The 26,003-nt window shown below is 34.4% G+C and overlaps 1 protein-coding gene across 4 annotated transcripts in view; it reads left to right on the top strand.

Moving 5' to 3' along the window:
• The window catches only part of GRIK2 (glutamate ionotropic receptor kainate type subunit 2), a 365,936-nt gene extending 341,371 nt beyond the window's left edge, over nucleotides 1–24,565 (top strand). For 3 of the 4 annotated variants that reach the window (XM_066179493.1, XM_066179494.1, XM_066179491.1), the window contains 3 exons: nucleotides 8,561–8,811; nucleotides 16,981–17,158; nucleotides 23,335–23,440. In XM_066179493.1, coding sequence (XP_066035590.1) covers nucleotides 8,561–8,811; nucleotides 16,981–17,158; nucleotides 23,335–23,348 — 443 coding nt within the window. In that variant the 3' untranslated portion in view covers nucleotides 23,349–23,440. Of the gene's footprint in view, nucleotides 1–8,560; nucleotides 8,812–16,980; nucleotides 17,159–23,334 lie in introns of all 4 variants that reach the window. The other variant, XM_066179492.1, reaches the window with a different exon arrangement.
• Nucleotides 24,566–26,003: the final 1,438 nt, after the last annotated feature.

Below are 26,003 nucleotides of genomic sequence, written 5' to 3'. Positions count from 1 at the left end.
TTTGAATATGAATACTCAGCATGCAAACATCATCTTATTGCCTATAATTCTCAAGATCTAAAGTAGTATTATTAATAATAATAATAATTCTAGGCAATAATTTGCTTTTATTGTTAAGACACCCTAGTTCTTTTGAAGCTCCTTGTTACCTTAAGACCATATATATTACATAATATGAGAATTTTTTGCCCGTCCTTGGAGATGGGACATATAAACCAATCTGTCTCTATAGAAATAAATAGGAAATCAAGTACCAAGATGGAATGCCTTTTTCTTATGCTTGCCTGCACTTAGTCTGTAATCCTTCATGCAATCTGAACTGCAATATTCATCACTTATACATGCATAAAAGTGCTGATCTTCAGTTCTCCTATAACTAAAACAAATTAATACATTTGTCTTCATGAGTTGAACAAAATACAAAAAAAAGGGTGTAAATTATCTATTTTTATGCAGGTCAAGTCCTGTATTGAAACTAATTTGAGAATTTCAACTGCCTGAGCAGTTAATCTACTATTTCTGAAATGTAAGAATGTGTAGAATTTCATCTATTTGATGAAAGAAGTGGTTTTTATGGTTGCCTCAGGATTATGAGCATTTTAAAGCACTATCTGGGAGGCATGCTTTATATCAACTGGACTGAGCTTTATATCAACAAGAAATTACCAAAACATTTAACATCCTGTAGTTATTGTGAGCTGACTCTGCCTTAGAGAAGCTGCTTCTAGTAGAGAGTTACCAAACAGATATAACCAAAGCAAAGACATTATTAAAACTTCATGTTGATGTTATTGTGCCTAGGATCATGATGTATAGTACTCATATATGTTGTGTAAATGGTGTAGGAATAAGTCATATGAGAAGCAGTGGAGGGAGCTGGGGTTGTTTAGCCTGGAGAAAATGAGGCTTAGAGGAGACCTTCAAGAATGTTGGCCTTTTCTCCCAGGCAGCTAGCAACAGACCAAGGGGAAGTGGCCTCAAGCTGCTCCAAGAGAGGTTCAGGTCGGACATGAGGAAGAATTTCATTGCTGAAAGTGTTGACAAGTACTGGAATGAGATGTCCAGTGCTCAGGGAACTTGTGGAATCACCATTCCTGAAAGTGTTCATGGAACAACTGGATGTTGCACTTTATGCTATGGTTTAGTTGACAAGGTGGTGTTTGGTCAAACGCTGGACTTGATGATCTTGGAGGTCTTTTCCAAAGTCAATGATTCTGTGAATTCCATGAGTCTACAGATTGTATTGACAAAGACTCATCTACAAATTTAAAATTTTTCTGGCCTGATACATTGCCCTTAATTAGAAAAAAAAAACCTGGTGTATTACATCCCAGCACATGATTTTTCCATGGTTTGCAGTTAGATGTATCCAAGGCCACTTCACATCGCAGTTAATATCCATGATGAAATAGTTAATAGCAAGATATTCATTGTTTAGAGAGTTTCCCTTATGGCTCACCAAAGGATTGGGGTGTTCTGCAAAAGTGTGAAATGGGTTTTCAGGTCTTGGCAGTTTTGTTATGACCTTACACGTGTCTTTCAACATAATCTTGTCTGCCTGACCAAAATCTTCCCACATACCAGAAATACTTGTAGAATTTCTCTGGACTTCATTAATTCATCTGTTTATTGCTGGGTAGTGTTAGACAAATATTTCTTCCAAAGGAGGCTATATTTGCAAATCATTCATATGTATCACAGATTTGCAAGGCGAATTGAAAAAAGGAAGCACTGTATAAATATGAAATACTTTTATCTGTGACAAAAATAATATTGATTTTCTCACTAGAGGTTTCAACAAAGATATCTTCCCATTCTGCAGCTGTGCAATTAAACAAGGGTACATAGATAATAGTGTATTATGATTATGATATTTTGAAATTGTCTGTGATGTTAAAATGCATGAAGAGTCTATGCAAAATGTTACTAACACTCAATTGTTTAATCTGTCTAAGAGATGTGCTTTAGAGCCGTTTATAAAGATAGTTTGAGGAGTGGATGAAAAAACTAACCAGTCCCCCTTCAAAAAAGAAAGAAAAATAAAGCTAGGATGGCTAATAAAATAATTTAATAATGATCTGAGTATTTAAACCAGTAAAAAATCCAAAAACATCTTCTTTCTGTTCAGGTAATGTTGGTACTACAAAAAGAAAGTATTTTCATGTCTTATTTGGATTATTCCTTATAGGTTACCATTATCCTGTTTTGTTTCATTTTTTAATGCACTCACTGTGGAGGATAGATATGTTTTAAACTAGTTGTGGATTAATATTTTTATGTTCCTTTCCCTGCCCTAAAACAATAAGTAGTTATGGACGCCGGAATTACTCAATGGCTACTGTACTTTCAACTCCCAAATATTAATCAAACTTCGATATCAATTATTTTGCATATTTAGGTCTTTGAAATTAATATTTAATAAATCTCAGCTAAATCACCCATCTTGGTTATATTTCCACTTTATATACCTGTATGAACTTTAAAACAGTGGTTCTATAAAGAAATGACCAGAAATTAGTTTCAGCTGGAAATAGTTATTAGTGGGAAGAAGTGAAAACAATGAGAGAACACACCACCTGAGAAAGTGGTTTGATTACATTTAGCATAAAATACTGATTTTCCTGACTTACCAGCAACTTGTCTTTTCCAAGCCATACATGTAACTCAAAGATGAATACATATCTTTATCTATATAGAGATATATATACACACATATATATATATATTTATATATGTCTGTAAAGGTGTAGTGAGCAGGTTTGGTTTGGATTTTGTTTTGAATGTTTACAGTTTTAATTTAGACACAGGGTAGTTTAGACTGCTAAACATCTAGTTAGACACTAAACATCTACTGAGGATTTTTCATTGTAGTAACTACAACTTAATAAATATTTTCTGTTTACTCCATGTCTAATATTAAAATATTATAATCCTAATGCAGCAGGAAGTGGCTGGCTTAAAAATAAGAATCTAAAAACACCGATTCTTTTTTTCAATCAAAATTTTGATTTTGAAAATGGAGCCAGGGACTGGGAACTGAGAACATCCCTTTTCTTTCTTCATATGTTGCTTGGAGTTTTAACCCTTCTTTCTGTCGCTTCCTTCCCATCCCACTTAGAGAGGGTCAATAGGGTTAGGGAGTTGAGGTGGCTGTAACTTTTAAAACAAAAGTATTTCTGTGGAGATAAATTAAGTGCTTCTCCTGTAGCCAGTACTCATACTTTCCTATGGCATGTAGTAACTGTGACTGTCAGTCTTTACTTCTGAGTGCTGAATACACTCTAGATTCCAGAAGGTTTTTCAGGCCCTGTAATATATGAGGCTGTAGAAAATAGTTTTCCCTGGTTCCTCATAATCTAGGCATCTACTCCAGAGTTATGTGTAAACTTTCCATGTTGTTTCTGTTATGCCTATGACTTCAGTATGCCTGACACTTGCGAGAAACTGTACTCCACAAAGTGTGTCACCAGTTATCTCCTATGAAGCGATGTCTGTTCCAAAGGACTGAGCTGAATTTTGTCTTGCAAAAGCAAAAGGAAACCTTGTCATAGTAACAGAAGAGTGGGGGTAATGGAACAGTACAAAGCCCAAAACTTTAAAATACGACATCAGTAAGCATGCAAACAGTTTGGTGGCAGAATGTTTAGACTGTAGTTCTTGACAGGGCTAAGCAATTGGTTAAGAGAGATATTTTTAAGCTAAAACTTAAATGGTTCGTCCATTCCCAGTAGTATCAATGGTGTTAATCAACATTCTTATGGAAATTTCAGGTATGTTTACCCTGGAGAGATTGTGACTGTAGTATATTGTATTTACCCACAAACTTTCTTTAGGATAGATAGATAGATCAAGCTGGCATAAGCACAACAGGAATGGGTTCATGCTGAGAAACAAACTCAAAACAAATAAACCAGAACTCTCCTATTCTGAGTTTACTGCTTTTTCTTTCAACTGGCAAAACTAGAACTTAAACTGGTTGTTTTGTTCATTGTATTCTAGTCACATACAGCTTCAAAACCTAGATATCTTTCCTGTTATATCTGGCTTTCTCCTTCCAATAAATATTTGACTACACAAAGAGGTTCTAAATTATCTCAATTTTGTACCTACGTTCTGAATATGATGGTGTATTCCTACCTACCTTTGTCTTTTGCTTAGGCCAAATGCACAGAATATGAAATAATGTTGCAAGGCAAATAAAACCGTTTTGGGTTTACTAATAACAAAAGAAAGAGAATCAAACAGAAAAAAAAATGCTATCTGTGGTCTCTGTGTATTCAGAATGTATTTTTCCTATCTAGCAAATCAAAAGCAACATGTGAGTATGCCCTGTGGACATATTTAAAAGTACTTGGCAATTCATAGTCATTCCTTTTGGTAAAATACACCTGGCATGATGAAACAAAAAAATTCCTGGTTCAAAATTGTCTTTTTGAAGGAGTTAGCAGAATGCTAACTTCTCTTCTTTTTGATTTACTTAAAGTCAAAATCAGTTCTACATGCTCCAACTGCTTTCATATGATAGAATGAGTAAAACAGTAAAATCTCCTGCCTTGTTGCTTTTAGTCTAAGTTAAAATCTAGTAGGAAGCATTTTCAAGACCAGTTAGATCAGCATAATTTCAAAATACTAATCTGTATGCAGTGAAGCCTCAATATAAAAAGCTTATGTGTTTATAATTTTTGTTTAAACATATCATTATGTGCATAAATCTTTATATACTGAGACTTCAGGGCAGAAAACATATCTATGTATAGCTTCTGCAGTAACTATGGGAGACTGTTAAGTTTTGTATAGATGCTTTAAAAAAGCGTTTTATGCAAATTTTCATTTTTGTTTTAAACTTTCGTATCTGCAACTAGAAATTATTGCTTCTCCTCTTGAGGTCGTTGAACTTGTGCAGGAAGGAAGAAAGGTCTCTATAATCTATAACAGAAGGGCTTAAAATTATTCTGGCAGAAATTCCCATTTCTGTAAACAGAAGCTAGAGTAGGATCAACAAATAATTTATAGATTATGTTCTGCAGATCCTCTGGTCCCAGTTTGTCATGGGAATAAATTACCCGTGGATAGGGAAATAAAAGGGATAGAAAACAACAAAAGAGAGGGGAGAAAAAGTCAGATATCTTCATGCTGGTCTTTTCCCTTTCTCTTCACTCAGTGGAAGATTATGTACTCAGTGCTTTTCCATGATTTTGGAAGAAAGTTTTAAAAATCACTGTCTGTCCCCTCCCTGTCTTCCCCCCATACACAGACTTGTAAGATTGCTGGGGTTTTTTTTCCAACTGCTTTTTCTTTCTGATAAAGATTGAGATGTGAAGTTTCCATTTCCTTGTTTCAGAATTTTATTCTCTGTTTCTTTTATTTTCTTTCTTTATTCCCTTATACTTTATTACTTTGCTCTTATTCGTACCATAGGTACTTTGCAAATTCATTAATATATTTTGTCTGTGAGTTTTAGAGTTTCTATTTTCCTCTTATGGCTTTTTTTGTTTTTGTTTTGAACATTGAATTTCCTTAATGAGGAATTAAAATGGAATTATATTAAACAGTTTAGATTTAAAAATTTAAAAATCAGGACATGGGCTTCTTGCAGCACCACATGGCAGGGCTCAAGTAATCTTTCAGTCATGTGATGAGAGTGATAGGGAAAATTTCCTCTAAATGTCGGAAATCTTTTGCATTAACTTGCTAAAATTTTTCTGTCCTGCAGGGAAAACAGCTGTTACATCCAGAGTGTAATCTGGGTGCCTTGACCACATTCTCTGTTTATTGTTTCTTACTTTTTTATGCTACTTTTGTCATCCACAGATCAGACTGTGGTACTTTTAGCCACATCAGGTGCTTCTGGGTGTATTTTCCATTGCTGGGACTTGCAGTCCTATTTGTAAGAGAAAAAAAGCTAGGAGAAAATGTAGTCTGAGGAAATAATATTGTTCATATGCTTCCTTTGTTCTCTTAATAGCTACTTCTGTCAGTATAAACAGAGTTAAAAATTCCTTTTTTTAAAATATCAGATTGTTAGGTGTACTCAATATTTGCTGCAAAATGTGAACCCCTGAATTCAGAACATTCTAAGTCCTCCAGCATTTGAATAGAACTGCAGCATTCAGTGCTAGCTTTTTCATGGGTATGAATTTTTAAATGCTTGTTTTAATACCAGCAATATATAATACTTGTCATCCCAGATTGATCCTTACTTGTGACAGGATTACTTCTTAGACAGGATAATAAGGTATAACAAATAAGACATTGTATTAGAAATATCAAAGGTCCTGTAGTATGTCCATTCCATGACTGCGCAAAATTTTGCTCACCACCAACAGTAAGTAATACAAATACTATTGAACAGAATCACTACTAGCTGTATGTTTTTAATGCAACCCTCATAAACTTAACTAATTGTAGACTGCATTAGCCCACCCTTTATTGTTTCTGTCTATGAATTCCTCAGTTAATTAATTTTTTAACTGCTTCAAATAGACTTGAATTGTAAGTGTACAAATCTGATCCCCAGAAGATATAAATATTACATGGAGTGATGGTACTCACTATATTTAGACCAACAGAGAGTGTGGAAACAAAATGCAAATCAGTTTAATTAGAAAGCAGCCTGTCAGATCAGAAGACAGCTTAAACTGAGTCCAAGACTATTTCTCTGAATCTAATGTTATTTAAGTTGTTAAATATTTATATGCAGTGTAATGTTGAAAATATCCCCAAAAGATTACAGAATGCACTTATAGTTCCCCAGGCTCTTGTGGACTAATCACTTTCCTTCTTCCATCTGACTGAAGCAACATGTCAAGTTTAGGGTTTTTCAGAATTCCAGCATAATCAGGATGGTCTGAAATGTTGCGACTTAGGCCACTGAATGCACAAGAGAGTAGAAAATAATTTGTTTTCCTTTCTTTGTGCTTCCTGTATAGTCTAATGCAGACACAGTTTATCTCCTAGCACAAAACATCATCTTTTTCTAAGCATAGATGATAAATGCACAAGTCCTTGCAATTTGAATACTTTGAGGATGGCTCTCACCATCTTTCATTCTTGAGTGAAGGAAAAGGTGCTTTTGTATCTGTAATTAGCAGTCCTGTGTTCTATACTGGCACAGCAGCTCTTTGTTGTAAGCTTTCTTCTCAGGAAAAGTTCTAGATATGTAAAAATAATTTGAAGAAATATGGAATAAATTAAAAGAAATTTTTAAAAGTATACATGTTTTCTAACAGTTTTTTTCCAGCAGACTATAAACCATCCATGCATATCCTCAGCTCCTTCGCAGTTGATCACTGTACATTGAATAGTTTAACAGGCAGTATCTCTGTAGCAGATACAGAGGATTTATTTAAAGGTAAAAAGTTAATGAAAATATATTTTATTACTCATCTGAAAGAAACTCTAAAAACTGTAGCCAGTAAGTAGCATTATTATGACAGAAAGAAAAGGAAGAGGGATACATTACAGAATTGCATTCATCTCAACCGAAAGAGGGGATGCCATGCCTTTTCGTTTTGCTCTTTTTCTTCCTTTCCTGAGATTTCTTAACTGCTTCAATGAAGAGTCTTTTGTTCCTGTTTTTGAAGAAGGACAAGAAAAATGATGGCTTTGTTCTCTTCTCAAACACTGCACAAGTCTTAACAGAGAAAGCACTTCTAACTGACATTATTTACTCTATGACATTCAGAAAATAGAGGCTTTCTCCATTGCCATTATTCAATTATCAATGTATATTTTAAAATACTTATTGAAAAGCCTTTAAGCACAATGTCAAGAAAAAGAGAACAGATTACATACAAAGATATGAAATCAGCCTTTGAACTACCCCTTGAAATATTGAAGTGTTCAAAAGCTACAAAATTATCATGTCATTTTAAAATAATGAATTATGAGAAAAAAATACATCAAAAGATGAGAAATTACATCCCTGTTATCCAAACACACTGAATCTTATCCTCCTGAATTTCTTGCTGCCTGGTACTGTTAATAAGTAAGTGCATGTTGAAAGGTGTTTTAAGTGCCTGACAATCTATCAAATAAAGACTTTTGTGAGTTGGTCCTGAAGCATAAATTTTTTGTCCATCTTTTAATAAAGTAACAGGATAAAGTGTTCATTTAATATCTGACCTTTTATTGGCTTTAGGGTAGCAAGCTATGGAGCAACAGCCTGTAGATTTATGTATATTAGACTAAATATACTGAAGCACATTTAAAAACTTATTGGCAAAAACTGAAAGAAGAATACTGTGTGACTAAATATAATATTTGGGTATGAAGATGTTTGAGACCACGAGACTAAATGTGATAGGAGCTGTTGAATCAAGTGGCCTGGCTTACTGACAACACCACCTGGATCAAGTTTTCTGGATATATATTCCTGTGAGCAAGTGGCTTTGTATTTATGTGACCACTGTGATTGTGTCGAGAAGCAATTGGCTTTTTTGGAATAATTTTACAGCTGTTAAAGATAGTTCTTCATGAGATACTATTTATTTTTATTCGGAACAACTAACATTTAATGTAATATATTCCATGTGATGTTTCTTCCCTGTGGTCTCTTCAGGTTCTCCATACAGAGACAAGATCACTATAGCAATTCTTCAGCTGCAGGAAGAAGGCAAGCTCCACATGATGAAAGAGAAATGGTGGAGAGGCAATGGTTGCCCAGAAGAGGAAAGTAAAGAGGCCAGTGCTTTGGGAGTTCAGAATATTGGAGGAATCTTCATCGTGCTGGCAGCGGGATTGGTGCTTTCTGTCTTTGTGGCAGTTGGGGAGTTTTTGTATAAATCAAAAAAAAATGCCCAATTGGAAAAGGTAAATATTGTCATTGCCTGTTTATTTTATATTTATGATCTACTTAAATAATACTTCAAACATTTTGTGATGTTTAGTGAAATGTAGGTGATGCATACTTGTTTATTCTTATAGTAAAGCATTTGTATAACAAAGGATGACAGCAAAATATCCAAAGTTTTACATTTACAGCTTTTAATTTTTCTTCAATGTGTTTAATTGTAGCCAGATTTCAGGACAAGTGACTATTTCTCCTCTTATTCAAGCCTGAAAAAAGACAGCTTTTTACTCCTGGAAGTTCACTGCAGTTAATTTTATGGATGAAGAAGAAATCTGAAACTGTAATGGGAAACAAATTAATCTTCTACAGATAATTCTGATTTTCAAAAGACAAACTGTCTGTAGCTCAAAGTCAAAATCTAAAATGTCTCTATAGAAATGTTCTTTATAGGAATTTATACTTGCAAAGTTGTCCTGGTAACATCTGGAAAAGATAACATAAACATGATGCTTTTTTTTTTTTTTTTTTTTGGTGGGTTTACTACTGATATGATGTCCTGTAATTTCAAACTGAATCAGTTTTGAAAATACTGTTGTTAACTTGTTGTGTACTTGCAATTTATACAACCAGAATACTGTAATTGTGCTAAGACTAGTAATATATTGATAAATTTGTAGCTGAAATTATCATTTTGCATAATAATTAAATAAATCTTTCCATATGTATGTGCCCATGTCTAAACCTAAAAAAAAAATAATATATTTTATTGCTGTGGCAAAATCTGAATTTTAAACATTGAGACAAATGGTTGGATTTTGCTAGGTCTTCTTTTTTATTATTATTTTTTACTTTTTACTTTTGAGGAGATTGTGATCTTTTACAATTTTTAAATTTATGTTTAGAAATGTAATTTAATAAAATCAGTAGTAAATCCAAAAGCTATATTTATATTTGTATTTTTCCAGATGATGCTAGTGAACTTTTTTAACTTGAATCATTACTCAGAGAACTTACTGTTTGTTTTCACTTCTTTTGAGGCAATTTTTGGTACTCAAATTTCCTGTTATAAATATATTGTTAAGAATTTTTTTCTAACACACACTAAGGCAGTGTGAGGTTTCAAGGTCCTAAACACTGTTTGAACATGGGTACATTCATTTCATTGTTAAAGGACTCTTTAGGTCCTCTTCTTTACAATACTGCAGGCTAATTTCTTCTGTTAACATGCTATTGCAATATTATGTTTCTGAATTGAATTTGTAAGGAAAAATATACTGGTTACTTAAGAAACTCATGTAAATATCAATAATTTTTATCCATTCCTAAAATGGATATGGATCTCATATGAACATCAGTAAAATTTGGTTTAGATTTTCTGGAGTTTAAGCAAGCACTCAAGTAGGAAAACAGCACTGCTTTGTTAATATTTTTGTTACATGAGTTCAATATTTTATAGGGTGTAAATACACGTGACAAAAGCAGCATGTTGGAAATTGTGAGAGGAAGTGAACAGAAACTTTCTAATTCAGGATTGGTTTCCTTAACTCCTTTAGTTTGTGAGGGGTGGGGGAAGAATTTACTTATGTTTGTTTAGTTTGGGGTTTCCTTGATTTTTCTTTTTCTTTTGTGTTTACTTTTTTCCACTTGTCTATTAGTGTTGGATAGAGATAGCAATGAGGAATGTGACCTTTCAACAGCATTTGTACCAGAAACATTTCATCCTCAAGTATTTAGATACTTTAAAAAGTTAAGGAATAAATCTGAAGCAGTTGAGTTGAGCTGAGTTGAGTTGAGTTGAGTTGAATTGAGTTGAGTTGAGTTGAGTTGAGTCAGGCTTCTCTCCTTTCTTTCCTCCTTGCCTCCAATCGCTTACCTTCCATCTCCTCCCTGCTACTCCCACATACCCTGATATCAGCAGACCACCAAAATTTCACTGCAGTTTCATTTATGGAACGAACTTAAGAGGAAGATGATGCTCATATCCCTACATGTGGCCTACCCCAGCATCCCCTCGTCCACCCTTGCAGCACTCAAAGACTTTCAGAAAACATCTTCTTTCAACCTTTCCAAGTGTAGCAGATCCCCTTGGCCTAGGAGAGGGAGCAAGAGCAGCCTAGGATAAGATGAGAAATCCTGTCGTTTGTCTCCAGTCTCTAAAAGTCCCTGCTGAGATGAGTAAACAATGCAAATAATTCTGCTTTGGATATCCCATGGGAGAGAGGAGGTACCTATTTTTGGCAACATTTGTGGTGTCATCCCTTAGGAATAAGAGTATCATTCTGGCATAGTGTTTGTCAATATTTGGAAAGAGGGAAGAGCAAAGGCCATATTAAGAGGAAAAAAAATGAATCAGATAACTTCAGCTTCTGAGTATATGGAGTATCCTGAGATATAAGTGGGCATAAGTGTTTGCTTTTTAATGTGTACAAAATATTCAGTTGTACTTCCAGCAGTGAGGCTATGCAGATTGAAATTGTATAATATAGATATGGAGTTTTAGATTTTTTTTATGTCACCCCGCTCTTGGAGCTTACACATAAATAGAGATATTGTCTGGTGTGAACCTGTTTGGAGGAGTGAAATCTTGAAAGGAATCAAGCTCATAAAAACAGCAGATAAAATGGTGTTATTTGCTAAAACAAAAAATGTCGCATCTTGTAAGAAAAGACGGCTCAAAATATCCATGCCCCTGATGTGTTTAAAAGTCCAAAGGAAACGTGACACTCATGAGACTTTCTGTGAAACAGATGATTTTATGCCACCACAACACCTTCCAGAGAGATAGAAATGCCTCTTTGATTGACATCTTTCAAAAGCAAAGATAAGTCTGCATGTTACCACAGTTAGACTGCCAGTCACTGGCACTTACTAGAGCTATCTTGCTTGAAAAATAATTATCCTAAATTGCTAACTATTTTCCAGAAAATCCAGAAATTATGAATGTGAAGACAGCCATATACGAATTAAATTCTGCTATAATTTCTAGCCATTCAAAACTCATTGAGCCTTCATCAGGATTGAACTAGGTATGCTTGTGTAAAAATAGCAGATGTAAATTTTGTTAATTTTGAACCATTAAGTACTTCAAATAATGGGAAACGAGACACATACCTTAACTAATTATTAAGAGATGAGGTCAGACACTTCCGACAGTAAAAATGTACTGGGTTAAGCCTCAACACGTACTGAAACAGTAATGCCAACAGAGTATTTCTGGAGTTATACAATCAAATCATAACATAAACATCAACTAAATTAGCCTCTCTGAAATAGTTATTAATTTATAATTTATTATAAAAGCAATAAAAGCAATAAGTCCATTATTACTTCCTTATATTTCACATACATTTACAGAGAAGACAAAAGCTATTGAACTTTCCATGTTAAATAATTCACTGCTCTGCTGCACAATTGAGTTGAGAAAGATCGGTGTGGATATTTACCTCAGTAGGCACAATGACTGAGTACTTGACAGAACAAAGCAGAGATCAGTAGCTGGGAATATACACGTGTTACATACAGAACTGTTTTACTTACAACTGCAGATTCCATGGAACAAGAAATTTGGAATGCTGAGTTGTGATTTCTGTATGAGACTAAGTCTTTGGAGATGGCACAAATTTATCTGGGTGACTCTTGCCTGAAATGAATTGAATACAATAATTTAAAACACTTTCTGTCCAATGCTCAAAACATGTTTATATAATATAAGGATAGCAGGAACAAAACTTTCTGATCCTAACAGGCTCAAAAATTCATGCAGCTTTAATGAACTGCAGAGTCTTTAGGTTATGGTATGATTTGATCTTAAAATTATTAGAAATTAAAAGTGGTTTTGTTATGATTGCTAGTAATTCTGAATTTTCTACTTCACACACAGGTTTTAATAATCTGATAACCTGGAGTGTATTTTGGACTAGATAACTCTTCTAGTCTTGCCTAGTACATAGTTTATTTCTTTCCTTCAGAGAAAGTGCCTGGAATGGCAGAGCACATATCCTTGTCTATGGCAGAATGTTGGTATTCCAGTTGGCACAGTGGGAAGGGGTAGGAGGAGATGGTAGGTCAGAGGTTGTCCTGACTGCATTCCTGCAGAGCAACCACAAGATGGTGCCTTCCAGTTTCTGAGAGGGAAATTTAATTGTCACTTTTTCGTAAAATTTACGTCACAATGCTTACCTATTGTTTAATTGCAGCCTTTCTGAAAATGCTAAGGGCTTGTATTATGTCCCATTGTTTATGATACAAACATCTAATTATGTCATCTACTTGGAAACATGTTATTATCAGACCTTATTTTATCTAGCCAATCTTGACAATAAATGCTCAGTCATTTGCATTTTATAATTGCTTTTGCTGCTGAATGACCTGCTCTCTTATTTTAACAGGCACTCATAGGGCAGTGAATAAGCAAGGTTAGAAACAGAAGCCACTTAAAACAATTATTATCTTTCTTCTTCTTTTTTTTTTTTTTTTTTTTTTTTTTTTTAAAATTGATATGCATCAATGCATTAGGTTTATGTCTATTTTACACATTAACTTTTGTATAGCTTATATTATTATTGTAAATGCCAGGGAAAACATTGACCTTGAAGACCATTAATATTTAACATCATATATTGATGATTCTCAGTCTGAGAATTTATTGACCTTTCCTTTGATCTTTTGTGTTCAGGGTTTTTTTTAAAGTTTTCTCTGAGATTATTTTCATTTTCATACCGCCCTTACACAGTCATTAGATACTACTGTGTCATCTGTGTGAGAGAAACTACATGTGGACTGCTGAAAACATTACGATGAAATTCACAGTATTGATGAAGGCAGTGCCACGGATATATAGACCATTGCTTGTTGTCACCCTTGTAAATTGTTGTCCTTGTGCCTATCCTGGTCAGGGTTTCTTTGGAAAGGGTGACATTGGCTGGAGAAGTTATGTGCAAACCTGTTTTTATCGACGCAGTTGTGCCACACCCTCCTCAAGAGGCGAGGAGGGGCCAAGAGCTGATAGGCTGAAACAGCTGTTGCACTGTGACCATATGCAGTTACACATCATCCTGATTTTGCTTCTCTCAAAAATGATTTAAATGTTCTCAATTTATTCACATGGAGTCAGTGTAAATGCTAACAAGAGTTTATTTTCCAAGGTCCTTTTATGATCTATTTGTACTAGGATAAGTTTCATTCATTATGCCTTGGAATGCTTCTTTTTAGAATTCATGTCAGCAAAGTGAAAATATATCTCTTGTTCTATATGGAAAGGATATATAGGAAGAAGTTAACAATTACTGAAATATTGTGATGCTTCTTTGTCAGCAAGATGTGTAGAAAGTCAGTATTTTAATCTTTGTTTTAATTGTTATCTCACCAACCGTGCAAAACTAAATTTCAGAAGTTTCACATGAAAAAATGAAAAGGTCTTAGGATTCTTCTTATTTTACCATAATATTTTATGATGTGGTGGTTTGGATTATTTTTCCAAATTCTACTAAATTAGTTTTCAGTAAAGTGCTTTTCTTCCTCAAAACAATCCAGTTACATCAGTTTTTCTGTAGTTCAAGAATATTCCTAATAGTTTAATATCAAAAGCCTTTGAATTTGGGGCAGTAATTTGTAATGGTTTTGGAGCAATAACAAAGTAAATCTCAGCCTAGTGATTTTTGTCCAGGGGGAGACAAGTTCAAAGGATTTTAAAGTTGAAAAGCCTGTTCCTCAGGCTACAAGAAACAAAAGAATGTGGACATTCTTGGTAAATTGAAGTAAAAGTTTTGGGATTTAGATCCCAAGTAGCTTTTATACTATCTACAGTCAGTGATGTATTCTGTATTTTTGTGTCATATTTTTTAATGGAGTAAGCTCAGAATTGTAATTTTGGCTGGGAAAGTAGCTGGGACAGGTCATGGAAGAAAATGTTTTTCCAACATTAGCACACTGCATTTTGCAGATATGCTGTTGGAAAATTGGGAATTCTATCATCCTGTAGTCCTCTGAGAACTGCATGAGTGTGTATAAAGCTGTATAATTAATTTGTGTGTAAGTGTAGAGATTACATGAATTTCAGGTATTAATTTTAATTAAATGCCCTCTTGGAAACCATGTAAGTATATATTAGAGGATATTTTCTAAGGGGAGGAATTGTTACAAAACCCAACAAATCAAAACAAACTCCCCCAAAACCAAAATCCAATCCACACCTTTAACAGAGGGAAAAACAAACAAACAAACAAACAAACAAACAAACAAAACCCCAAAAAAACAAACACAAAAAAAGTGGAAAAAAAAAGTTACCAGCTGTGACATTTATTTTAAAGTAATTTGCAAACAATAAAATACTAAAACCAAGAACTCTATTTTGATTTTTAATTGCAACTCAACCAGCATCGGTTTGGTAATGGACCTTTTTTACTGATGTATTTTTAATGTCTTTATTTGTGTCTTTCAAAAAACAACTGAAAATATAAAAGTGTATGTAAAGTTGACCATTACATAAATACCTAAGTACACAAGTACAGGAAGTTCACTGTAGTTCCATATTCATTCAGTCAAAGATCAAGAGATTAAATTATAGGTCTGAGTTATGGAATATTTTAAGTCTGACAAGAATTTAAAGTTGGATTAAAACAATTTGGAAACCTCTACATGTTGTTTACTTTATAGCAAATATGGTTCACTTTCATTTATCAGTAGAAAGAAGAAACACATTATATTAATATTTTCTCCTCTGATAAAAGTATATTTTCATTCCAATGGAAAAAAATGTCAGATCATAAAGCATTTATGTCTTTCTAATCTTTTTTCATTGTCTCCCTCTAAATGTTACTTTAGCATATAATATTTTAATATAAAACATTAAACTTTGATTTTTTAATTGATCAGCTATAGTTAAATGCAGTAGCAAATACAGTTTTAGTTCTGTAGATTTATTTACTTTGACTTTTTTATAGGTCAGCAAAATAACAAGCACTTCCTACTAGATTGAGAATATATCCTTGACTGTCAGGTGAAACCATATAATTGCAGAGAAATGAGTGCTAAACATTTTGATATTATGTACTGCAATATGACTATAACAGTGTTTCCAAAAAGTAGAAAAACTGTTTGGCATTAAGTTTATACTAATAGTCTCTCTCTGTTCAATATGAATTGAGGCCATGCCAAATTTCTCATTAAGTTCATACTATTACACTGAACTATAAAACTAGTATAATTTTTTACAGTGAATAAAGAAAGTGCAGAGGACTTAATCTGATCAAAATTTGAAAAAAAATGCTGTTTAGAATTCAGGTAAGAGAGATTATATTTATTTTCTAAAACATTTATCTAAAATTAACTATTTTCAAATGATGTTATACAAAGCATTTGAATCCAGATAGATTGGTACTACAAAGCATTAATTGCGTATCATCATTACTTCCTTTCACCATGCCTGGTGATCAACAAACCCAACATTCCTTGGACAAAAGGAATGAATTTAGATGTAGGATCAAAGATGATTCAAAAGGTGAATGAACCTTCACATCCTGTGGCAGACAATGCAAGATATCAGGGGGTTGACTCAGTGCAACCATGATCACCTCCACTAAAAGGCAGAGAAGTATCTGCACAGATGTGATGGCAAAAGACACATCCATTAACATTGCAATGGTTATTGCTCTAAACCAGCTAGGCAGTGCCATTTATTCTTGTTATTTATTTTCTCAGTGACAGCTACATAGCTCAAGTACTATTAACTGCTCTCAGTCCTTGCTAAACACCTTCCAGTCATGTGTAGCTGTCGCCCAGGGACACGAGACAGCAGTACCATGTTCTAGAAGAAGATCTGGACTGGTGTGACAAGGTTTACAGCAGTGGAAATTATTGCCTCTGATTGAAACACTAATAACAAATAGCACTTATGGCCACTCAGAGTTTGAAAATAAAACCCCAAACCTAGAGAAATGTGAGACTGTCAGCCGCTTCCAGAAGAGGTTGAGTGGAAAAATGAGGACAGAAAATATCTTCTGAGTGCTTGCCTTTAACCTGTCCAACACAGCACCTGTCTCCCTGGGACTGAATTGCCATCACCTCCCTATTTCAGCCAGGCACTGGAAGCTCAAAATGACTGCACCATCCTGGTCTGACAATAGAGTAGGACTGTGTATCATCTGTGTGTCGATGACACCACAGCCCAAATTATTTCATTATCTCCTCAGTGGCCTCATATACATGTTGAAAGGAGAGATGACAGGATGAAACCTTGTGGAATCCTGCCTGAGAGAGAGCCCTCGGGGCTGATGAGCAATTGCCCTATGACATCCTCTGGGATTTCTCTGAGAGAAAAGAGTGGAACCACACAAGTGCAATCCCTTCTGCCCCAGCCTAGGTCCACAGGTGAGTCAGAAAAACATCATGGTCAGTGTGATGGCCAGAAAGGCTGCTGGCAGAGCTAAACAAAACCACTTTGAAAAGAGCTTTCTGCACTAATAGATGTTCCCCATCAACCACAGGAAGAAGGGTAGCTGTCAGTCTGGAAACAAGGAAAATAGTTTCAGAAGACTTTAAATGAACTCGTGTGCTGCTTTTCTGTCAGAAAGTCTCTGTCATCCACCAGAGTGCATTTTGTTCTGATAGGAAATAAATTTTAGAATTTGAGAGTGGCTGAATTGTTTTTTTGGAGGGGTTTTCTTGTTTGTTCATTTTATATGGTTTTTTTTTTACACCAGTTGATAATTTATTTAAGGCAAGCTTGAATTTTATTGTCCCACTGGGAGACACTTACAAAAAAACAGAGAAGTGGCCTGCAGTGAGGCGCCATATGTCATCTAAGTTCATCTCACAACTCTAAAACTCAGTGAGCACTTCAGCCTGCAGAAAACTGTGTCAGTGTTGTTTTGTTATAGAAAGGGTCAGTCCTGTCAGACTTTTGTTGATTCTCTCCATCAAATAGCTACAAAAGTCCTTGAAACAACCACCATTCAGTTACTGGATAAAGCTCATGCTTCATCAAGCTGTCTGGAACTACTCTACTGGTGGTGACTTTGTAAATTCTACAGTGAACACAAAGCTTTATCTATGGAATTAAAATTTTCACTTTGCTTGATATTATTGTCTTCATTTGAGTGGGCAGTGAAATTTCTGTTTCATATAAATGACATGTTTTTTGGTCTGAAAATAACTTCCTGCTTGTTCTATTTCTACCAAAACCCCAAATAATTGCTTATTATGAGGTTGAGAATATACTGATGATGTGTTCAGGTAATTGGTGTGAATTTAGTTTGAAGTGTACTTGTACATTATACTTTCTTTGTATTGAAACTGTACTGCATCAGCAAAGTCAGTGGCAAAAAAAAAAATATAACTGTATTATGCATATATAGATATGTATAGTATGCACATACATATGTGTTATCTTCAATCTACAGTCATGTTTAAGAATAGATGTATAACTAAATAACTTAAAAATGTGATCATTACAAGTACATTTCAACTTTGAAATGCTTATACTCCAACTATGATTTCACTTTTTCTGAAGTTATTTTCTCTTTAATTGTTCATCTCTTTGTGATCCTAAGCTAACATTTGAAGGTTTAAGATTGACGGGTTTTCCAAACACATATTTAAAATCCCTGAAGGAGTGGCAAAGGAATCAGAAACTGCCTAGGAGAGAGAGTCAGGGTAGGATGGTACCTTCACTCTCAGCTAACTTCAAGACAAAAAGCAGTTTGATTGATATATCCTCCTAGATGCTAGAACAATGACCCATAACACAGGACAATACAGGATTACTCCTGTTACTGCTTTGAGATAATTAAACAAATCTTCAAATAATGTCTGACAGATAAGACTGGAAGTAATGAACTTCTCAGTAAATCTGAAATACTTCTATTGAATGTTTACAGTCAGATTTATTTTATCTGCATCAAACAAGGGAAAAATAGAAACCAGCAATTGGAGATTTTTTAATTTAAAACACACTGAGTCACTTAAATCAGAATGTTTAGAGTGATGCAGGCATGCTGTTCTCTCTTCCTGTTGCTCTTTTTAGGCTGCTAAAAGAAAAATCTGTGGTGTTAGTCCCATAATTATGTGTCTAACAAATGCTTTTATGATTTCTAATTACCTTTCTAAATTCCTATAAAGCAAAATAATGAAAGCATTGTAAGTATTATCTACCTTTCATATTAATACACACGTGCAAAAATAATTTTTTTGTCATGCAGTAAAGCCATGCGTGAGCTGTCTAATCAGCTTGTAAGCAGTGGTGATATTTTGCAAAATTCTCATCTTGATTCTCCATGTCTTGTGAGATGTCAACTGTGGCAATGAATGTCAGAGGTGTCAGTTACTTTATCCATCTTAAGGAGATTAACTTTTTTCAAAATTGTTTTGTGGTAGAAGGCTAAGAACTACAGTTCTGATTAAAATGATATTTTGTACACTTTTTTTGTAATGTTTTATCATGATATGCTGCAGCAAAACAGATGCACTTGTGTACACTACGGTTTAGAGAGCTGTATGTTGTCCTTAAATCCTTCTAGCATTTGATTATATCTAAGATGGCTTGGAGGCAGTGTTTACTTTCTGGTAACATTTAAGAAGACAACTTATGATTTTGAAAGGGTTAGTGAAAAATCGATAATAAGTGATGTTCCTGTAACATGCCTGCAGTGTAGAAGGTAAGTTGGGAGCAAGAGGTTATTTTCTTTGAATTAAGTGGAGAGTCTTGTAATATATAGTAAAGTGCTCAAAATTCCATGATGGACAACAGTTTTGAAATGTAGCCTTTCAATTCTGTAAACATTTTGGTGATTTCCCCTAGTAATTGAATTGACTATCATGACATTGGATTATCTTTTCTAAAATCATATCTGAAAACATCTTTTATCTGTCACAAAAAAAAAAAAGAAAATGTAGAGCTGCTTCTTGTTTTCATGTCTTATTATTCCAAAAAGTGTATCCTCACAGTGAAAGAACACAAAGTTTAATGGTAGAAAATGGAGACTACTGAGATTAGAATTGAAATGAGACAAAAAAAATGATTCATTTCAATTAAAAACCAAACCATAAATCCTTTCTAAAATGTATTGAATATGACTTTTTTTAATGTGTGAAAACTCCACCTTATATTTCTCAGATAGAACACAAAGAAGAAAAAAGATCTGGATCATAAACTCTTACATAGCCTTGAAATAATATTTTTTAAAATACATGACTATTTCAGTGAGTGAAATTTGAAAAAAGTGAAAAAACAGAAGATATTTAATAGTACTGTTAACCAGAAACAATATTTTCATTACCATATGTGCATACAAGATCCCATAAACAATTTATAAAAAATAATTTTGAAAACATAGAATGGAAAAATATTTTATATAAAATGACTCTCTCAAAGTTGTATTATCTGCTTTATTAAGACTGTCAGTCATTCAAACATTTCTGTTTTAATGAGTTTTTCATATCCAGGTAAAATTTGCAGATAAAATGTGTTGGCAAGTTTCTTGAGATCTCATTTTCAGGGTATTTCAGAATGTTGACAAATATCTTCTCACCTCTTGGATGTTCGCTGTAATCCATTTCCTACTGATGTTACCTAACAATTTATATGCTTTTCAGATTTTTGCAAAAGTTTTGGTGGATTGATTCCTCTTGAAAAATATTTGTTCTACTTTGAAACTTTTCTTAGACATGTTGGCAAAAAAAGACAAGGGACATAATCTTGAAAGTTTTAAGAGCTAATGCATCATTTTAAAATTTAGAAGGATTTTGTTCCTTAGAATATTTTAACTAGGTCTTTAATTCCAGGGGTGACAGCCACATAATGGCTACAAGTGGTGTAGTGCTGAGCTGCACCATTTGCTTAATGGATTCCCTATGAAATTCCTGAGTTATATGCTAGGTTCTTCACATAGTGGAAATGCCAAGATCTTCAAGCCTTAGCAATTTAGCCTGTAAGGAATTAGGGAATACTAAATTAAATCTTGCCCTTTTAAAATATTTCAGGGTTAATTTCAATTTCATAATCATAATGGCAGTTTTGATGTTAAGTAACAGCACTTTATTGGAAAAAAAGGGAAAGTCTAAGAGAATTGAATGTTTTCTTTCAAAGTATAGCAGGATAAGAAGGTGCAGTTTCCTACTTTCTACACAATGGTCAGCAAAGATCTCTTATGCAGTAAGATCTGACATATTACACTCAGATCATTTAATTAGGAATTTAGGCACCTTATTCACGCTAAGAGAGCTGTCTTGGATGTCAACTCAGTGCACATTGCAGAGTTCACTTCAGCCAGAAATGACAAACTTTTGCCTCTGAAGGACATGTACTTGACTGAACCTGAGAAATATACCTTCTTCTCCTGTGGACTCACAACTTAAACTTTTCCTAGTTGTAGGTGGTTAAATAATTTCAATTGTAAGTTGACCTGGCATTATTCCTTTATTTCAAACTCAGCAGGACAAAGAAATGCTCCAAAGGAAGTGTATCACATCCAGAGCAAGATTACCCTTTCCTACACTTTCCACCTGCCCGTTTCCTTATTCATGCAAAGGATTAGTGAAGAGGGCACTTGTTCAGGATTTGTTGGATTCATGTTCAGTTCTAACTCTTGATTAAAACAACTCATGTTTGCAGTCTTCTGCAAAAAACAGAATTTTATGTAAAACTATTGAAGTTTTCAGTGAAGCAGGAACTACTACTGAAGCCCTTCCTCTGCTGCTGTGTGCTCTCATCCCTAATCTACAGAACAGCTCATGTTTTCCCTAGCTCCCTTTCTCTCACTATTCCTCTGTTATCTGCCACTGCGCCAAGTGGAACAGGATCAGTAGGCAGCCACAGTAAGTGACTTTACCTTGGAATGGTCTAATGCCTGTAGGTTATAGCTGTTTACTGAGACACAAGCTTAAATCACTCTGACAGAAGATGCTACTATATTGGCATTCTCAAATGTTACTCTAATGCCCCAGCTCTAATGCTCCAACTGGCTGCACTGAAGAAAAGGATATCTGCCACATATTCTTCTTTAGCTGTTGCCACATTTTTAAGGAACTTGGTTTGTTAGGTCCTTTCAGAGCACACCTATTGGACCATGCATGGAGAATTGGAATGTGAATTCTAATAGGATCCACGACTAAGCCAAGCACCAGTGTGTTTTACAGAATTTCTACTGTTGCCAAATGACAAAGCTGTAAAATTTAATGGGGAAACCTGAGTGCCTTACTGCTTAGAGTGCTTTCAACCCTGGAGGCTGGAAGCTGAATGCAGACTTTTATGAATACAGCTTCAATCCAGGTTCCCAGTGAACTAGGTAGGGTGAGATGCTTAAATATTATCTGGATCTAACCTCCAAGTTTCAGGTTTGTATGAATAATGAAGATATAAGAGTTCAGAAATAAAGCATTGTTATTATATGAAACCCAAATGAGACAATTATATATTGACTACCACTAATCATAGAAAACAAAAAAATGGTCAAGAGATAGTTTCAGTAATTCTAGGTGCTTTGACTTCTTTGGTTCTCGTTCGATAGATTGTTTGTTTTTCATTTGTTCATTTGCCTTTTTTTCCTGATCATCTCCCTGGCCTGGAGATTAATTATTAAGAGAGAAGAATGCAAAGGGTTAGACCACACCTCAAATTTGCTTTGGCTGAGAGCAATTGTTAGAGGCTTGGCTTAACATCTGAACTTCTGAGATGTATTATTTAGTTAGTACATTTCTCCATTAGCTGGAAAATGTTTAAGTTAAACTATGATGCAGAGCCCAAAAGTGAGACTTTTTTCATTACTACCATATGTCATTTGATACTCCAGTTCTCACACTGGGAGAAGGCCAGTTGCTCAGCACACTATTATACAGTTGAGAATTCAGTCAACTGAGGGAATAGGGAGATTTTATTTTACTTTTCAAATTGCTTGCACTGCAAACTGGAAAAAGGGCTTTGAGGATTTGATGGAAAAATGTTAATAAACTTTTTAAATAATACACTTTTTATAAAGATCAACAAAACTGAATTGCTGGGGGCTCTTTTTGCAAATACATACTCCATAAATGATAATCAGTAGTGGGAAAAGTGTTTATATACAGAAGATATTATAAACAATGGAGTAAATATCAGTTTTTTGTAATGGATCTGGATTTAATAGTATTTAAACATGAATTTGGGTAAACTTCCTACACTACAACCTAATGTTTTGTTGAAGAACTCTTATTTAAGTCACATTGAAATGCAATTATTGTTTTGAAATATGGCTAAGAAGAGTCTACTCTATGCCTAACATACATGTTACATTGAGATAGATAATCTTTTGACAGAAAATCTGCTTGAAGTACCTGCCAGAAAAAACAATTGTACTGTCAAGGTGATTTTTAAACTGAGTCATCACAATTTGATAAGTAATTTTAATTATTATGTGATGCATATAATAAGGCCAGAAATTTGCTTTGAGCTTCAGACTGGGACAAAGCAAAGACTGACAAGGCTGTGCCAGTACAGTGAATCTGCTTCTAGGCATTGCAGTCAGTAATTTCTTACAGCTGTTTTTTTTCTCTTCCTCTATTTCCTTCTGTAGAGGTCCTTCTGTAGTGCCATGATAGAGGAGCTAAGGATGTCTCTGAAGTGTCAGCGTCGATTAAAACACAAGCCACAGGCCCCTGTTATTGTGAAAACAGAAGAAGTTATCAACATGCACACATTTAACGACAGAAGGTTGCCAGGTAAAGAAACCATGGCATAGAGCTGGGAAGCCAAATACCCCAAGCACAAACTGTCGTCTTTTTTCCAAACAACCTTGCGAGAATGTTTCCTGTGGAAATATGCAACAAGTGCAAAATAAAATGAGTTACCTCATGCCGCTGTGTCTATGAACTAGAGACTCTGTGATCTCAGCAGTTGCAATGGCCAGACTCGAATCACAAGCATCATGGATCAACCAAGTTATGCAGGGTTATGCTGTTTGTCATGGGTTCCCACCATTCTGAATGAATGAATGTTCCATGTGAGTTTTGTGGCTGGTTTCAAATGCAGTCTCAGTGAGAAGTTACAGGTTCCTTTTGAAGTTCAACGGTTGCCAGAAAAGGGAAAATAAATGCCCAAGATGATATAAACCACAGAAGGATTCTAGTAAAAGTAATGTCTCAGAACTGAAGTGGAACAAGAAACCATATGCTCTTCTGAACTTCCCAGCACAGAAAAGTTGGAAAAGCTGGTAACTGCTGGTAGACTAAAACTACCATCTGGAGAAGGCAATATAATCTTCCTGGATGGAAGAAATGTTGAAAGTGAAGAAACATGAATCCCATGAATAGAAGAATAAATATGATGATGCTCACCTGCTATTTTTTTTTTTTTGGACTGTTTGTGACACTGAATTTAGCAAATAAATAATTATTAAAAAAAAAAAAATTCAGCTGGGTTGGAACTTTGATCTAAAAAAAACCAAAAGTATTTCCAGAATTTTGACCCAATTTTTGATGAATGAAAGTTTTCTTAGTACAAAGGAATGTATCTTACAGCCTTTAGATATAAGCAATTACTTTTCTTTTCTATAATTGTGAAAAGAGGGAGGGGGGTGGGAAGCAGTGTATTTCGCACATAGAGGGCTTGCACTTTAGCCTGATTGGGTTTTGAAACACTTGTTCCTGCTTCTAATTGAACTCAATGGAGCCTGTGCTATTCTCGCTAATGTTGGAAGAGGGATGGGTCACCTAAAAGAAATAAATGTCAAGAACTGAAAGAAGGACTGCATTTTTCAATACAGTCACAGTACTAAATGAACAAAATTCTTGAGCAGTTTTTTTTTTTTCAAAAAAAAAAAATGTTCAGGTTTATTTGTGGAAATGCAAGATTTCTATGAAAATAGTTTTTGTATGGAAATTTTTGTAATACTTTTTATCAACAAAATAAGAACATGTGTTTCCATCAGGGGTGTGATGCCAAGCATGAGTGGTAGTGCGTGTGCACCACCAACGTTTGGTGAAAACTATTTTTATCATGAAAAAGGAATCTTAGAAGAGACATATTTTCAAGTTATATAATATTAAAAAAATAGGTGCACTACCACCACTGCTTATCATGCTACACCCCTGGTTTCCACTAAGCTAATAACATGCTGTCATGAACAATTGTGTGTAAATGGTAAAAGACACAGACCTCTTGACCACATTGTGATAGAAGTTAATATGCACTCAGTTTGCTTTTTGAATCCAATGCACAAAATTTAAAAAAAAAAAAAAGAAGAAAAAAAGAAAGCATTAAATTTATGTCAGTTTCAGTTGGTTTGGTTTTGCTGTGTGATTTGAGCAACATATGTGCAGTACTTTGTGTCAGTACTGGTACTTAGCTCCAGCTTAGTGCCCTATCCTGATGATTCTTGCCACTAAATTTGTGACAAGAGAGTTTGGTGGTATTTCTGACAGTAGGCATTACAGCACATTGTGATAATATTTGCAGGATTTGGCTCTTAGCTGCTTCAAAGCTAACTTATATGTCCTGACTGTGGTGAGTTCCTGGACATAACATTTTAAAATGCTGCCCTACGGATGCTGAATCTTGCACCTCTGTCTACTGTAAATTTATTTGTACCTCAACAAGAAATGTATAGTATGGACTATGTAGGAATGCTATGTCAACCAAAAAGATTATGAAGATGGTCTTTACATGGAAAAAATTAATTTGACTAATTAGGAAACCCCCCCCAAACCATTAAAATAATCATAGATAAGCCAGTGATGAGTAAAGAGACTGGTTGTTTACTTGGGTTTAATTTAATCTTATCGTCATCTTTAAGCTACAGGAAAACATCATCCAAACTGTAGAAATTATATCATGAAATTTGGGGGTAAATGGGAGGTTTGTGTCTACTACCCAGTTATCATAAATCTTCATAGGGATTGAGCTGGCCATTTCCATTGTGAGCAGGGACTGAGACAGCAAATTCTCTTATATTTGTGAGTTTCATCCCCATTTATGTGATAACAAAGAACAGGTTATCTTTGTCTGAAGTATAAAGAATATAAAAACACTTAAAGCAATTTTTTCTGGAAATGAGTATACTTACATAATTTATATTTAAGTTAACTCTTTAAAACACAAAGGGGAAAAGAGTAACTGTCATATAATACAATGAAAACTCCTAATTATGATGGCTTGGAATGGAAAAAATTGGGTACTGCATTTGATTGATGATTTACAATAAAATTTTCAAAATCACGTAATAAAATGCTGTATTATATTCAAACA

Source organism: Chamaea fasciata, unplaced genomic scaffold (genome assembly GCF_029207755.1).
Source record: "Chamaea fasciata isolate MVZ Bird 193981 ecotype frontalis unplaced genomic scaffold, bChaFas1.0.hap1 SCAF_3, whole genome shotgun sequence".
Lineage (NCBI taxonomy): Eukaryota > Metazoa > Chordata > Aves > Passeriformes > Sylviidae > Chamaea > Chamaea fasciata.
The sequence above is the reverse complement of the archived record's forward strand: the minus strand, read 5'-3'. Positions and strand labels throughout refer to the sequence as shown.